Raw genomic sequence first — 17030 nt, 5'->3', positions numbered from 1 at the left:
AAGCATTATGCATTGACAGGATGCAGAGTAAATTAATTTTGCATATATTTTTGTGTATGTTGAATGTCACGCCCAACAAGTCTCCAAAATTAAACAAAACATCTCGTTGTCTTCACTCTGTTTAGCCAGATTTCCATTCTTCCTTCCTCCGCTAATGCCAGTGCAGTACTGGAGGATTTGGCCCAGGATAAAACTGGAGGCATTGATAAAACAGACTCAGCACGTTAAATTCGATACATCTTTTTATTTCTTACTTCAGATGATACATCCTTTTTTTAAAAATCACTTGAAAACTTTTAACATGGAGAAGAAGAGGGGTTTTTCCATCGGTTTTGATGCTCAATCCAACCTAGCCAATCTACTTCGCTGCCTTGATTTGTTTCGCGGGGAAGTTAAAAGAAGCTTGAAACTTGTTTGCTGCCACGGATTACACTCCCCCGAACCGATAATCTATGTTGGGCTTTCCAATGGAAGGTTGGATTATATTAGACAAGCTAAGGAAATCCACGTCAAGCGGACTCATTCGGACTACTTCGCCAAGTTCAAGGTTGGTTTTTCAGCAAGATTAGATCGCTGTATAGATTGATTCCCTCGGCCCATAACTGTGGGCTATTTGAATGGGCCATGAATTTGTTTGGAGTGGAGGCTTTAAGTTTGCGTTGCTTGACAATTTATATAATCTCAACTTTATAGATATCGACTTGATGGGTTTTTTTTATAGTTACTCTAATGGAGGGTATAAATACTTGATTTTTAGCGCGTGCACACACGTGTGTGTATAATTCAGTAAATAGAGTGTAAATATTCATATTTTTTACCACCCGTGAAGATCTATTAGCACAGAGTCCTTACTGCTGGCTGCAAGACAATTAATCTTTTCTTTTCTATCTTGTAACCGAAGAAGCAGCATGGAAATGATCTACCTTTTCTGTAATTTAAAAATGTTTTTAAAAAAATTATATTTTTATTTTAAATTAAAATTTTTTATATTTCCAGATTATTTTGATATATTAATGTTAAAAATAATTTTAAAAAATATATTTTTAAACAAAAATAATTATAAAAATAACTACTATTATATTTTCAAATATCCTAAACATACTTTTCAGGCACGTCATTATGGCAAGTTGAAACGTGGAGCATGTGAGTGAGTGTAGCTTTAGACACGTTGACGTTGACCAACCAAGTCATGCATATGGAATGGAGACATGTGTTTATAATGTTTTTATAAAAATATTTTTCAATTAAAATACTTTTTTCAAATTATTTATTTATTTTTTATATAAACGTATCTGAAAATATATAAAAATATTTAATATAATATCCTTTAACATGAATGAATTTTGAAAGATGAAATGGAACAAACACTACTCTCGAAATCAAGAGGAAGCAGCACTGGATCTGTAATTAATAAGGCTTCGAGGGCACTGTGGTTCGAAAAATCGATAGATTTGATCTTGATCAGGGCCCAAAAAGGCCACCCTATCATATCTCTGTCAAGCAGACGGATACCAATCAATCAAATGAATCCCGACAAGACATTAGAGTAGTATCCATCATAGCCCTGAAGCATGGGATGATGGACCCCAGCCGATGACCATAAAAACCATCCCGGGTCTTTGATGGCCCTAGAGCTCTGTCCTCTCCCGAATTGTACCGCACTCCTTCTTTAGATTTCCTCAGATGCTGAGCTCGGAGAATTTCACTCTTTTGGGGAACTGAGACCTTAAATGGTCAAGTTCCACGACGTTGAGAAACAGCAAAAAGTTAGTCGCAGCTATGGAAATTGCGTGGTGGGAAAAAACCAGACACCTGATTCAGAAGAAAAGGTGATAAAGGCAAGTGAAGGAAAAGGCGAGCCCGCTTTGGTCTGGGACAGCATGCAGTGAGATTTGCAGTGGCTGAGCAGCAAGTAATGATGACCTAACACACACTTCCCTAGCCTTTTTAGACCCTGTAAATTCTTGCAATTTTCTTGCCTCACTTTAACCCTTTGTGTGATTGCGTGCCACCCTCTGGTCATGACTCTCTCATGATTTATTAAGCAAAAGCCCTTACACCATGTTAGGAAGCTAGCTCTTCTCTCCCCTGCGCCAATTGTCGTGGCAAGCATGAGTATTTTGTATGCAGATAGCTTCAAATAAGAGGAAGGAGGTTAGGGAATTGTGCACCAAAAAAGGTTAAAAAGTGAACTTTGTTTCCATTGTTTTTGGTTTTTCAACCAGGGCACGGGGCCAGGCTCTCCATCTCATGGTAAGAGACCAAATGGTCGTATTTATTTTTGCATAGATGACCCGTGGACTTTGCCTATTTTTATGTTTATCCCCACCTTCTAATGATTTTACATATGATTACCTGGAATTTCTTCTTTTTTTTTCCTTCAAATTAATTTTTTTTATTAGAAGTATGTTTTTTATTATCTAAAATTTCAAAGTTTTAAAAAGATATTTTTCCTAACTGCCATCACCTGGACTCAAATACAAAATACCAACGGCAAAAAACGTGCTTGGTTATTACATTAGCCCAGCCTTATGATAATTGGGCAAGCACCAAAAACGTGCTGTGAGCTCATTTCCAAGTAATAGAAACAAGGTAAATAACAAACTCGTTAACAAGCTATCATTGATTTCTTAGTCAAGTCCTCAAACAAAAAAAATACTCGATAAAATTCTCACACCTGGCAAACTTTGAGAAGTGTCCTTCTAACACAGCCTTGTTATCTTTTTTACCTGCCACTGGATTGTATGACTATTTGAGATTGTGGTTATATTTTTAAAGTAAATTTTATATTGAAATATATTAAAATAATTTTTTAAAAATTAATTTTAAGATCAACTCATCAATTTGATCAAAAACGTATAAAAAAATTAATTTTTAACAAAAAAAATTGAATTTTTATGGAATGCGGTTTGCACTGCGTTCTCAAACTGTGCTATATTTATAGCGGGTTAAATTTTATTTTTTCTTAAAAAAGTGCATATGTGGATTTTTATAACATGTTATTGTATAAGAAAATCTTAGATTAAATTAAAAAAATTGATGTATATATCTAAATAAATAAATTGAGAATAATTTACGCAACAACATAATTTATCAAGCTCCATCCCTAACTACCCAGAGTTAATAATCCAAAATGAATCATGAATTATATATATATATATATATATATATATATATATATATATATATGTGTGTGTGTGTGTGTATGTGTATGTGTGGCTTATAAAATCAACAACAAATAAAAATCAAAGCAATTGAAAAAGGATTCAAACCGAAACAAATCATATTACTTAGTTATAAATGAATCAAATATTAAATAATAAAATTTAAATAAAAAAAAAACAATTTTAATTGATAAAAACAAGAAAGAAAAAAAAAAGGCCAAGTCTCCCAGAATAAGTGTTGGATTTTAGTGACTTGTGGTCACTATAAAACTGAGGTGGTCTAATCCGAACAAAAAAAATGATATATGGAACCAAAATCAAAGTTCATAAATTATTATGAACTAAAAGTTAATAATTGAAATTTTGAAAGGATGAAGGTGTATGTTTAGTCTCGGGCTTGGCAAAAACCATCTTTTTTTTTACTGTTTTTTATTAATTATAGTCTCCTGTATTTGAATCTTATCATTTATTGATAATGCTTTTTAATTGACCATTAATTTAGGTATATAAAAGAGTACTGAAAAATAACGGTGCTTTAAAAGAAAAAACAAATCATTGTAGGAATGGCTAAATTTTCGTTTCAATCATAAAAATATTAAATTAATATTTTTTATATTATTGAAACTGAATTTTAATAATTTAGCAAACAAAAATCTCACAAAATATATTTTAAAAATATATAAAAATAATTTCTTTTAATTTTAAATCAAAATAATATTAAAACAAAAACAAAATCAAAATCAAAATCAAACCTCCGTATCAAGAAAGGATACCACCGTGTCCTTGAAGTCATCTACACTAATAAAAAGAGGAAGAAAAAACCCGTTGGTGTCGGGTCCAAGAATCAAAAGGACTGACTCCATCTTCTCTTTGCTTGTTTATAAATCAACCAGTTTTGAACTTTATTTCAAAACATCCAATCCGTACCTTACGAGTGTCGGTTTTCTTATTTTCACGAGAAAAAAATGAATACATGTGACGAACTGGATAGGGATAGAAGGCGGCCTGTCAAGTCGCTGTTCTTTAATTGTTTTCTCTCCTTCAGTTTTTAACGTTAAATCACATCACCTCAGATTTCACAGCGCAGAGAGCATCATCCCTCCTCGCTGCTGTTGTGTGGACTCCAACTATATTTTTAAATCTTTTATTTTTAAATTTATTTCTTTTATGTTTCTGAATTGTCTTAATTCTCTAATGTTTGAAATAAATTTTTAAAAATAAAAAATATTATTTTAATATATTTCAAAACAAAAAATATATATATATATATTTTTTCTACCACTCCAAACAGTTTTTTCCCAGTCTCTCGCCCCGCTTTTAACTCCCTCCGTCGACTACTGCTGCTGCTGGATGTTTATGTCCTGACCCTCCCCTCTTCTGACTTTACCTCCCGCTCGCTGACTGCATGTTCTTTTTTTTCTCTGTTTTTTTAGTTTAATATTTTATATGTATTTTAACTAGTTTTAAAATTAATAGTTATATAAATTTTTAATAATTATCATATAAACAATTACATAGTTCAAATTTAAAATTATAAAAAAAATAAATTTTTTAATTTTAAATTTTTATCACTAAACCATCATCTAGATAATTTACAGTTGGCATTAGTTTATGTGTTGCTGATTGTTTATTTAAATTTAAATTATTATTACTTATTAAGGGGATATTTAGAATTTCAGAGGATGTTTTTTTGAAATGATTTTCGGTTAAAAATAAATTAAAATAATATTTTTAAATATAACACATAAAAATAATTTAAAAATACTAAAAAAATTAATTTATTTTTAATTTTTTTAAAAAACTCTTGTTGAAACCTGTACTTAACGGATACTAAAGTTTGAGGAAGCTAAAACAACACCCATGTGCTTTTGTTTTGTTTGCTTTTGAGAAGCAGAAGAAGAGAAGGGAAGAGAAGTAAGAAATGAAGAATCTAAGTTCTCTATCTATTTATCTATAAGTGGCTGTGCAGCTTCAACCCTTTAACCTTTTACTCTCACAAGCTCATCTATAGATAGAACAATATGTGCTAACTTTTATTTCTTTTTTTTTTATATCTCTTCTCCTCTCTTTTAGCTGAGTGTTTTGTGCCTCTTTCCGTTACAAACAGTTCTGAAGAGATGACTAAAGAAGATGACTTTAAGCTACTCAAGATACAGGTCTCTCTCTCTCTCTCTCTCTCTCTCTCTCTCTCTCTCTCTCCTAGCCACATTCTTTCTGTTCTTTTTTTGAACTCCATTTTTTTCGTTGTTTTTTCCATATCTGCTGCAAAGTTTTGTGGTGGCCTTTTTCCTCAAGTATCTTCCTTCTCATTTTTGTTGTTTGTTTTCTTTTTTTGTTTTTTTTATGTACAGACTTGTGTTCTTAAAGTGAACATTCACTGTGATGGGTGTAAGCAGAAAGTAAAGAAACTTCTTCAGAGGATTGAAGGTGCTGCCTTTCTCATCGTCTTTTTTTTTTTTTATAAAAAAATCTATATTGTAATATTCTTTCCCTCTTCCTTGTTGATATGGAATTCTGGACTGCTTAGCTTGCTCTTTTTTCATTTTTGCAGCGCAGTCTTTTTGCTAATAAATTGGTAGCAAAAGAGGAATAGTTTTGCTTTGATTTTGTAGTTGGATTCCTCTTGAAAAACAGAGCACTATGAACGAATGAAATGGGAATTAAAAAGGCTAAAATTATAACCCTACAATTTTGCTAGTGACCGAGGAGAGCACTTGTGCTCTCCTATTTTCCATGTCAGGAATAGATTAATGATTATGTTTCATCATGTAGCTTTATCGATATTCCTTAAATTGAGTTACTCTTGGTCTCTCTGACATTCCTTTTTATCTTTTTTGGGTTAAGATGGGGGTAACGAGTCAATGTCTAATTCCCGCAGAAAGTGTAATATGTAATGATGATTATCTGGATTTATCAAATGTAGTTTCACATGAGGAATGATCATTCTTTTAGGCTTTTCCGTAGCCAGCGAGTTTGGGATATTCGCACTTTAGAAAGATTAGGTGACTTGGATTTTTTTTGTAGAAAACAAAAGGTTGACTTAGATTTGGTGAATTTCTTGTGGCTTGTCCAATTTCTAAAATTTCTTCTGTTTCCCCTTCCCTTAAACTCTCTTGTACAGGAGTTTACCAAGTAAACATGGATGCTGAGCAACAGAAAGTTACAATATCAGGAACTGTAGATTCAGCTACTTTGATTAAGAAACTAGTCAGAGCTGGTAAACATGCTGAGGTTTGGTTCCAAAAGTCCAACCAAAACCAAAAGCAAAAGAATAACTGCATCAAAGACGACGGGAACATTAAGGGTCAAAAGCCAGGTTTGGTCAAGGGCCTCGAGGCCTTCAAGAACCAGCCGAAATTCCCTGCATTCTGCGCTGAAGAAGATGATGACTATCTAGATGATGAAGACGAGGATGGGGATGACCTCAGGTTTCTCGGGCCAAACCAACTGGGTCTTCTCAGGCAGCAAGCCATGGGCGCAAACAATGCAAAGAAAGGTATTGGTGCCATTGCTGCAACTTCCAACAACGGTAACAAAATGAACAATCTTGTAAATGGGAATGCTGGAATTAAAGGAAACCCAAATCAGAATATAGGAATGAAGGCCAACCCAGGAGGGGGGATAGATCAAAAAGCCATGGCAGCGTTGCAAATGAAAAATGCCCATTTTGGTGGCAGAAGTACCAGTGCTGGGGAGTTCCAAAGGGGAAATGACATGAATGCCATGATCAACCTTCCAGGTTTTCATGGAAATGGTGCTAATGTTAGCAATGCAGCTGCTGCTATTGCTGCATTAGGAGGTAATCCCAATGGTCTAGGAGGTTTGCAAGTTCAATCCAACAATAATGCAGGATTCCCTACTGGTGGATATGCCACGGGTCAGTATCCATCATCAATGCTGATGAACATGAATGGGCACAACCATCCGACAGCAGCAGCATTGATGATGAACATGCAAAATAGGAATGTCTCGCAACCACCCCCCCAGATGATGTATCACAGGTCTCCTTATAATCCACCTACCACTGGCTATTACTATAATTATAGCCCAGCCCCTTGCCCTTGCCCTTACCCTTACCCTTACCCTGACCCCTACACTGAACAACCTAATTACAATGGTGATCACTCTGCTGCATCAACCGAAATGTTAAGTGATGAGAACACCAGCAGCTGTTCCATAATGTAATGAAAGAGACTGTAGAAAGAATAAAATAAGTATGGTGTATTGACTTGGAAATTTTATGTTTGGTGGAGTTGGTGGCTTTTGACAGCATTCTCTAGTGGCATGGTCTTTAGATTAGAGGAACGGGTCAGGTTGAGATATAGGTGTCTCAGTACTGAATTGTTTTTTTTTAACCAGTGTATTGTGAAGTTTGTTAAGATGGTGTTTCTTTTTAAATTAGTCCGGCTCTGTCTCTTGTTCTTGTCTCTGGGTGTGTATTTGTACAGTTTCCAATCCGTGTTTCGAACTGTTTTTTTCCTTGAAAAAAATCAATTATGGTCTTGATATCTTAATGTTAAGAATAAATAAAAATTTTAAGAACATCTCTTTAATATTTTCTGGAAAACATTTTTATACAAGTATCGTGCATCAGATTACTTTGTTTAAGATAAGAGAGGCTTTGTTTGTGGCATATATTCTATGGGAACCACACCCACCACTGGTCAGTTTTGGAGTGCCTTCAGTTTATTCCCATAACAGACAAGAAGACATTGGTTACTGTATACAGTACCAGAGACATTATGGGCCAGCGTGCAGAGGGTGGTGGGGAGGAACAGCTGGGTTGACAAATGCATAAGAACGAAAGTGGTCTGTAGGAGCACGTTAGCTTCCCTCACACGTGTTCCTCGCGTGCGCAACTTGTGCAATTGTTTAACCGACAAGACACCAACATTCCCAACCCCTTGAAATGGTTCCAGCTAGCCACGACAAAGTAATCGGGTATGGTTAGTCCTCCCATTGTCGGTTCTGATTCTCCAGATCATTTGCCCTTCATGGCCATTCAAACTTAATAGCTCTTCTGTTGACCATAGGTAAAAGATCCAGTGATCGTCCCATTGATCCGATGGCCGTATGATATGAATACTTGTCTACTATAGAGTCATAGAGTTTAACAATTATGTTTCGATGCACTCCCTAGCGACACCTCTGTGGCTGCAAAATTGGTTTATGGAGATGCTCAATATATAAAGCTGGCCGAAATGGACCTTTTTCCGGCTCCGACCCAAAGCGACAAACCACAATCAACTGAACTAGCCCATGAAGAGGAGGATGATACCAGCTGTACGGCCCCTGATTCAGCGCTGCAAGAAAGGTCCTTGTATACATGACAAGCTGGAATTTCAGACACCAGCTGTAGTCAATGAACTTGTGTTTTGAAACTGGCAAGATTAGCAAGCAATCCCTTCAAACAAATCCCTTCATCAATATTATTACTTTGGAAGGGCCTAAGTCAAGTTCAACGTATCATTCATCAAATATTGTAGGCTCGTGCTTCTTTGTTCAAACCCATACACGCAAACAGTGATTCAAACTGAGAGCACCATGTAAAGAAGTGGGAAGAAATTACAAAAGTGCTTAAAAACTGAAGCAATTACGTAGGGTTAGCCTCTGCCACAAAGGCACGAACATAGAATGTCGTGGACACCGAAAGGCAAAAGTGACTGAACGATAACCTGGTGGCCGGTTGCCGAAGTCTCCTTAAAGGTGAAAGGGTCATCACATACTTGCCCACTACTAAAGCGGGAACCACATACGAGGCAACAGATCAGACGAAGAAAGTGGATGAACCATGCTCGAGGAAAAATCAACGAAGCAATGATTTCCATTTGAGAAATTGGAAATCGGGAAAAATGCATTGAAGAGAGTAAGTAAATGTATAGAGTCAGGCGCTCCTTTTGTTTGCAGAAAAGCATCAATTCATATGGATTTATTTTGTATTAGAAGCAATAGCTATTGCACATACTGATCTTCACTTAATTCTGGAAAAGGCATAGCTGAAGTCAGCTTGCAGTTGCATTCAGTTACGGATCAAACTGTATTTTGTTTTTGGGTTAACGAGTATTTAGATGACAGAACAATTCTGATCCCGCACCATTTCGTCAGGAAAAAAAAAAAAGATCTCTTTTCCTCTAATGCTAAGCTGATTGATTCTAGACCTCACTCAAGGTGGGTTGGGGGGGGGGGGGGGCGGGTGGGTGTTTATTCATCTACTGAATTTCAGGCGTTTTTGCACAGGAAAAGCTGTCACAGGAATCGATAAGGCCGTGACTACAAAGCCCATTATTACTGAGCTCTGTACCATGGACGTCACAATCAATGAAGGTTACAATTAAATGGGCTTGGGCTTGACACAGATAGGCCCCGCATTCTTTTGTTTTAATTTAACTCGGGAGTAAACCATAGTAAATATTGTTTTTTAAATATATTAAAATAAAATATATATATATATATATATATATATATATTAATTTTTAAAAATTATTTTTGAGATCAATAAAATAAAAAATATATAATGTGAAACATGAACAAATTATATTAACATTAAAAACATCAAGACAAATTCAACAAAAGAGAGAATTAAAAGTAAATCAACATTCGCTAGAAGGAGGGCTTGAACCTCCGACCTTGTGGTTAACAGCCACACGCTCTAGCCAACTGAGCTATTCCAGCCACTTCACACTAAAGGCTGGAAATATATTACTTATATCTTTAAGTAAAAAACTAGGCTTTTAATAAATTCTCGTGGGCACATTACAATTTGCCTTAAGGTATCATAAAATATAAGTTTTGACATCGACCCTTCATGATTTTTTTTTTTAATAAAAAAAACTGGATAAAGTCTCTCTTTAAAACCAAAATATATGTTTTCAATTTTTTTCGACTTCTAATTTGTCCAGTTATTATTATTATTGTTAATTTATTGCATATCCACAGATAAGCTAGCTACTATTTAAATAGAAAAAAACTATACACTGGATCGGAGTTCAAATCAATTCATGGGGTTAAGAATTTTTATTTTTATGTTATAACATGTTTTTCAAAGCATTTTTTAAATTATTATTTATATAAAGACTATCAAATTAATATTTTTTTTATTTGTTTCTAGATGATATATTAATATTAAAAAAACATTATTTTAATATAATGTATCCATCGTCAAACATGTCGCTATATAATACACAGTACAGTACACACCACGTCCATGAACCTAACGAGCATGATCCCTCATCATATATATATATATATATATATATAGGTACACGCCACTTCCATGAACCTAACGAGCATGATCCCTCATCATATATATATATATATATATATATATATATATATATATATATATATATATATATATATAGGTTGGGTCTGCATCAATGCACTGTAACCAAGCGAATAGGATCCTCAGTACTGTTGATAGCTATGTTCAACCTAATTTTTATTCTCTTCTATGTTCCACTTACTGATTTTTTATTTGCTTTCTTAAGGAGTTCAACCAGATTAAACTTTGTCCTCGTAAGGTCCATGGTAATAAAATATTTTAAATAAAATTGAAAAACCGTTATTCAATTTTATCATAACAGTTATAAATGTTAGAATGTAATTACAAAAATTAAAAGAAATAAATTAAAAATGAAATATCAAGTTAATTATGAACATTAAAAAAAAATAATTATGTCAAAATTTAATTACAAAAACTAAGAGAAAAAAATTAAAAATTATGTTAATTATGAAAATTAAAAGAAATAAGTACAAAGTATAGTTTTAAGACTCAGCTCAGTTCAAGGCCCAGGTTTCGGGTTTTGAACGGGTTACCTGGTCGGCCAGGTCAGTTCTTTTTTTTTTTTAAATCAAAACGACGTCATTTTAATAAAAAAACAAAAGTCAATGGTTTGCAACCGGGTCTTTCCGTGTCAACCAGGTCATACCGAGTTTTTCCTTCCTCTGTTTTTTCTTCAACCCAGCCCCGGGGTGGCCAGATCCCAGGTCGACCTGTCGAATCGGGCCGGGTTTCAAAACTATGGTACAAAGTACTGTCTTTTAATATTATAAATATTCATATGGGAAGCCAATAAAAAACTTCCATTTATTATGATTTTCACTTAATTTATTTTACTATACAGTAGAAACTCTTGATTATATGTCTCTTTTCAAAATAAATATCTTTTTTTTTATTCATTTACAAAGTATACCGACACATAAAATCATAACAAAAAAGTTATGCAGATTCATAGCTACACACTATAGCTCAAATTATTTTGAATCTATGTGTTAAGAATACAAAATGCAGAGTACTCAACAATTCTAGAAATGACTACTTGTTTTATTGAACATTATTTGGCTTTATAAATAGCCTATTACTGGCTTAACAGAATGAGAAAAAACAGCTCATGTTACTCAACGTGATGAGTGCACCTAGAAGAATCAGGAAATACTAACTGCTAACCAAGTACCCTAAAGACTAGGACTTATCTAAGACTTATTCAAATAGAATGCAAAATCTCAACTGAATCTCTAAACTTTCTCTTCATTCCCTCCCTTAAACTAGTTACCACCGATAACTAGTTTAATCAACTAGTCTGTTTCAGAAACTTGACAGACTCTCAATTGACTTCGAAACCTCTAGAATGCATCCATTGTAAGGGGCTTTGTCATCACATCTGCCAACTGATCATGTGTTCCATAGTAAACCAATTCAATTGCTTCTTCTCGTGTAAGATCACGAAGAAAATGGAAGCGCACATCAATGTGCTTGCTTCGACCATGTAACACAGGATTTTTTGATAACTTAATTGTGGAACTATTATCACAAAAAATTGTAGTGCACTTACTGGTCTTCCAAACTCAGCTTCTCAATTATTCTTTTCATCCAAATAGCTTGACTTGCACAAACAGCTGCAGCTACAAACTCTGCTTCTGTGATAGAAAGTGTAACTATGGGTTGCTTTCTAGAAGACCAGGCAACAGCTCCAGACCCCAACATAAAAGCATAACCTGATGTACTTTTCCTGTCTTCTATATCTCCTACATAGTTACTATCTGCATATGCAACCAGACCTTCACATCCTCCCTTCTTGTAGAAAACTCCAAGTCCAATTGTTCCTTTCAAGTACCTTAGTATTCTTTTGGTTGCCATCAAATGTAGCTCAGTTGGTTTGGCCATGTACCTGCTAATCAAACTTACTACAAATATTAAATCTGGCCTTGTGGCTGGTAAATACACGAGGCATCCCACCATCTGCTTAAACAAAGTCTCATCAACATGAACCCCATTCTCATCTTTAGAAAGCTTATAACCTGGAACAATGGGATTGTGAACTGAGTTGTTGTTCTCCATCCTAAACCTCTTCAGCACCTCCAAAGCATACTTCCTCTGACAAATATAAATCCCATCTGATCTTTGCAAAACTTCTATACCAAGAAAAAATCTCATTCTCCCCAAATCAGTCATATCAAACTCCCTTAACATGGATTTCTTAAACTCAGTAAACATCAATTCATCATTGCCAGTAAATATTAAATCATCAACATATAAACTGACAATGAGAATCTTACCTCTTGTATTTGTTTTAGTGAACAAAGTATGTTCACTATAACAATTTTCAAATCCTTCACTTATGAAATGCTTCAATATGATTAAACCAAGCTCTCGGAGCCTGTTTCAGTCCATACAAAGCTTTCTTCAACCAGTAAACTTTGTTAGGACTGTTTTCCATCTGATAACCCTTTGGCTGCTCCACATATACTTCTTCATTAAGTTCTCCATGTAAGAAGGCAGATTTAACATCAAGTTGATAAAGAGTCCACCCTTTTTGTGCTGCTAAAGCTACAATCATTCTTATTGTGTCCATTCTCGCAACTGGTGCAAATACTTCTATGCAATCTATCCCTTGTTGTTGCACATACCCCTTTGCCACTAGATGAGCCTTTAACTTGTCCACTTCACCATTCTTCTTGAGTTTGGTTTTATAAACCCACTTCACTCCAATTTTCTTTATATCTTTAGGAAGATCAGTGAGTTTCCATGTGTTGTTCTTCTCTATAGCCTGTATCTTTATGTCTATAGCTGTCCTTTATTTGTCATGCTTCACTGCCTCTTTAAAATGTATTGGGTCTGAAGTAAACAGAGCTAAATAATGGAGATTGATATTTGTATCTTCTTCTCCGACTCCTCTGAAAGTCCTTCCCCAGTTACATAATCGCTTGTCCACCTTGGAGGCACTTTGTTTCTTTCTTCATGAGGCCTTCTGTTTATTTCTTCATTTTCCCCATTCTGGGGACTACAAATTGGTTCAATGACTGCTCCTTCATTTTCTATGTTTATTGTCTTATTATCTTCCCATTCCAAATCAGCCATGATGTGCTCTTCATAACTCCTATCCCAGCTCCAAGATTTATCTTCCTCAAACACTACATCTCTGCTAACTACAATCTTCCTTGCAGCTGGATCATAGAGTCTAAATGCCTTAGACTCTTCACTTACTCCCAAAAACACACAAGCAACACTCTTTGCATCTAACTTTTGCCTTTTCACATCTGGAACATGTACATGCACCACATATCCAAAAACTCTGAAGTATTCAACCGAGGGTCTGCTTTCACTCCAAGCTTCTTTAGGTGTTTGATTGTTCACAACCAATGTAGGACTTCGATTTAAAATATGTATTGTCCAGTTTACTGCCTCCGGCCAAAAAGTCTTTGGAATCTTCCTTTCCAAAAGCATGCATCGAACCATGTTCATCACTGTTCGATTTTTCCTTTCCGCCACTCCGTTCTGCTGTGGAGTATATACTGCAGTCAATTTCCTCTTGATCCCATGCTCTATGCAGAACTCATTGAACTCAAGTGAGGTGAACTCACCTCACTTTAGAATTGGATCTCTGTGTTGTTTTCCAATCATGCAGTTTGCACACACTGTTATTGGAGTCTTGAACTGAGGTAACCCATACACCATCTTCTTAAACTGGAGAGTCCTTAACCCCTTGTAACTCAAATGTTCATAACAATAATGCCATAAGTGTGCCATATCCTGCATGGAGGTGGAGAGGCAAACTGGTTTTTATGGCAGTGATTTTACTGATAATATAAACATCCGATTTGCTGACATCTCAGTTTGTATTATGAGCCCTTTCTCTGGATGATAAATCTTTAGCATTCCATGGTGGATGAGAATCGCCAACCCTTTTTCTTGCAGTTGACCAATGCTCAACAGATTGTTTTTTAGTTCAGGCATAAAAAATACTTCACTAATAACATGCGTAACGCCACTTACTTGCAGTCTCACATTGCCTTTTCCTAACACATCCATTTTTGTGTTATTTCCAAGCTTTACCTCCTACCTGAAGCTCTCATTTAGATTAGTGAATAAACTCTTGTTACCACACATATGGTTGCTACACCCGGAGTCTAAGAACCGGACATCTTTTTTTTTAGCACCATTCATTTTCACATATGACATGAGCAACATCTCTTCTTCTTCTCCTAGTTCAGCATAGTTGGCTTCCTTATCCCAGCTTGGACATTCAGATTGAAAGTGTCCAAGCTTGTGGCACTTAAAGCATTCCACTGTTGCTTTGTTGTAAGGTTGGCATCTCCTTCTTCCTCTGCTTCTGTACGCACTTTGTCCTCGTCCTCTTGCACCAAATCTATCTTCATGGCTGATCTTGAGTGCTTGTTCTTCTCTTGTATGCCACTGGAATTTTTGCTCATGAACAATTAAAGAACTCTGCAGCTCATCAATAGAGAGTTGATCGATGTCTTTGGACTCCTCAATCGAGGAGACAACATAATTGAACTTTTCATTCAGCGATCTGAGAATCTTCTCCACCACTGTGACATCTTGCATCTGCTCCCCATATGTTCTCATCTTGTTGGCCACTGATAACACTCTTGAAAAATACTCAGAAACTCCTTCAACAGTCTTCACCTCAAGGTTTTCAAACTCGCTGCGCAGAGCTTGTAGATGTGACCTCTTGACCCTAACACTCCCTTCAAACTTCTTCTTCATAGAGTCCCAAATTTGTTTGGAAGTTTTCTTCACAAGAATGGTCTCCAATATCATCCGATCTATGGCCTGAAAGAGAAAGTTTTTCACTTTCAAGTCTTTCAGCTTTAATTCTTTTAGCTTCCTTTGTTGTGCATCTGTTTGTATCGATCCACTTGCTGGCTCCTCATAGTCAGTCTCTACCAGCCCCCATAATTCCTTAGATCGCAGGAAATTTTCCATCAACATGCTCCAATGGTTATAGTGACCATTAAAACGAGGAATGGATGGTTGAACAAAATTCCCTTCGATAGTCATCTCCGCTGCTACTGCAACAAATTCTCAAAGACTGCTGCTTTGATTTTGCTAGACCTAGCCTAACTCTAATACCAAAATGTTAAGAATACAAAATGCAGAGTACTCAACAATTCTGGAAATGACTACTTGTTTTATTGAACATTCTTTGGCTTTATAAATAGCCTATTACTTACTTAACAGAATGAGAAAAAACAGCTCATGTTACTCAACGTGATGAGTGCACCTAGAAGAATCAGGAAATACTAACTGCTAACCAAGTACCCTAAAGACTAAAACTTATCTAAGACTCATTCAAACAGAATGCAAAATCTCAACTGAATCTCTAAACTTTCTCTTCACTATGAACAAGCAAAAACAGATTTGCTATCAACATGATAATTTTTTTAGTAAAAGAGAAAACTGTGTATTTCCCTTACAAAAAATCTTATCGCTTTTAGTTGTCAGTGTACTGTGACTGATAAATGGCAAAACTGATGGTTTTTTACTTGTTTTTTTCGTGTTTGTTCTCAATTAGAAAAGAAAATATGTGCATGGTTACTTTAACCTCATCCTTTAGTTAGTAACTTAGATGCCATGCACGTGTGCTGTTGTAGGCTTGTAGTATACTTAAGTGTTTTCGTGAACTTATAAAAAAATAAAAAAAATTATATAAAAAAACTGTTGAAATCTATAATATTTTCAAGAGAAAACTACAAAAATAATTTTAGAAAAAAAAAATATTATAGCAATCAAAATGTTTAAAGAAAAAAAACTACAAAGTTAAATTTTTAACCATCTCAATATTTAAAAAATAAATTCAACAAAGATAATTTTAGAAAAAAAACATGTGGAAAAACACTGTAATAAAGAAAAAATTATGTGGAGAAATACTGTAGTAATCAATAATATTTTAAAGAAAAAAACTATAAAGCTAAATTCCCAACCAATATATAGTAAAAAAATAAAATCGATAAAGATAATTTTAAAAAAATATAAAAACAAAAAAATAAAAATAATAAAAATAATTTTAGAAAAAAATGAGAAAAAAAAAAGCATGTGGGGAATGGGAAAAAACAAAAAAACAAAAAAAAAACATGCTGAAAAAAAAAGCAAAAAAAAATATGTTAAAATACTACAATAATTTTCCCGCACGTTTTAAAATATTGTTAATAATAAGATACAAAAAAAACCATGCCTCTCACATATAGACAGAGATGGGTTTGGTATCATGCACGTACGATTGGTTAATTATAAGCCACTCAAATTATAGGTTCGATCATATCTCCTATATATTGGAACAAAGCTTTACACAAATAGACTCCGAATCTAAAAAAGGTTGAGTCTGTTTTGGTACAAAAGTTTCAAGTATAATAATAATAATTGCGATGCTTAAATTAGCTCATTATTAATTCTCAATATATATATATATATATATATATATATATATATATATATATATATATATATATATATAGACTGTTTTCCTTTTACATATATAGATATATACGGGTTAGTCATTTTAATAAATGTTTTCCCAAAACGAACGAGCTCCGGGCAATCTTATATGTCAAAACGATCCGTACATG

General features: G+C 34.5%; 1 protein-coding gene and 1 non-coding gene across 3 annotated transcripts; one reads left to right on the top strand and one right to left on the bottom strand.

The window, feature by feature from the left end:
• Positions 1-4994: 4994 nt before the first annotated feature.
• On the top strand, positions 4995-7708 carry LOC133704294 (heavy metal-associated isoprenylated plant protein 37-like). Of its 2 annotated transcripts, none has more exons than XM_062129091.1 (4): positions 4995-5078; positions 5272-5320; positions 5516-5591; positions 6286-7708. In XM_062129091.1, exons 2-4 carry the CDS (start codon positions 5282-5284, stop codon positions 7347-7349), a joined length of 1179 nt encoding a protein of 392 aa, XP_061985075.1. In that variant the 5' UTR covers positions 4995-5078; positions 5272-5281; the 3' UTR covers positions 7350-7708. The 2 variants fall into 2 exon arrangements, with proteins under 2 accessions (XP_061985075.1, XP_061985074.1); XM_062129090.1 differs by having other exon boundaries at positions 5009-5078; positions 5238-5320.
• Positions 7709-9762: 2054 nt separating this feature from the next.
• Positions 9763-9836, bottom strand: TRNAN-GUU (transfer RNA asparagine (anticodon GUU)). The gene has a single exon. It is a non-coding gene; the product is annotated as a tRNA-Asn (tRNA).
• Positions 9837-17030: the final 7194 nt, after the last annotated feature.

Source organism: Populus nigra, chromosome 10, assembly GCF_951802175.1.
Source record: "Populus nigra chromosome 10, ddPopNigr1.1, whole genome shotgun sequence".
Classification (NCBI taxonomy): Eukaryota; Viridiplantae; Streptophyta; class Magnoliopsida; order Malpighiales; family Salicaceae; genus Populus; species Populus nigra.
Note: the sequence above shows the minus strand (reverse complement) of the source record. Positions and strands in the feature narration are given on the sequence as shown.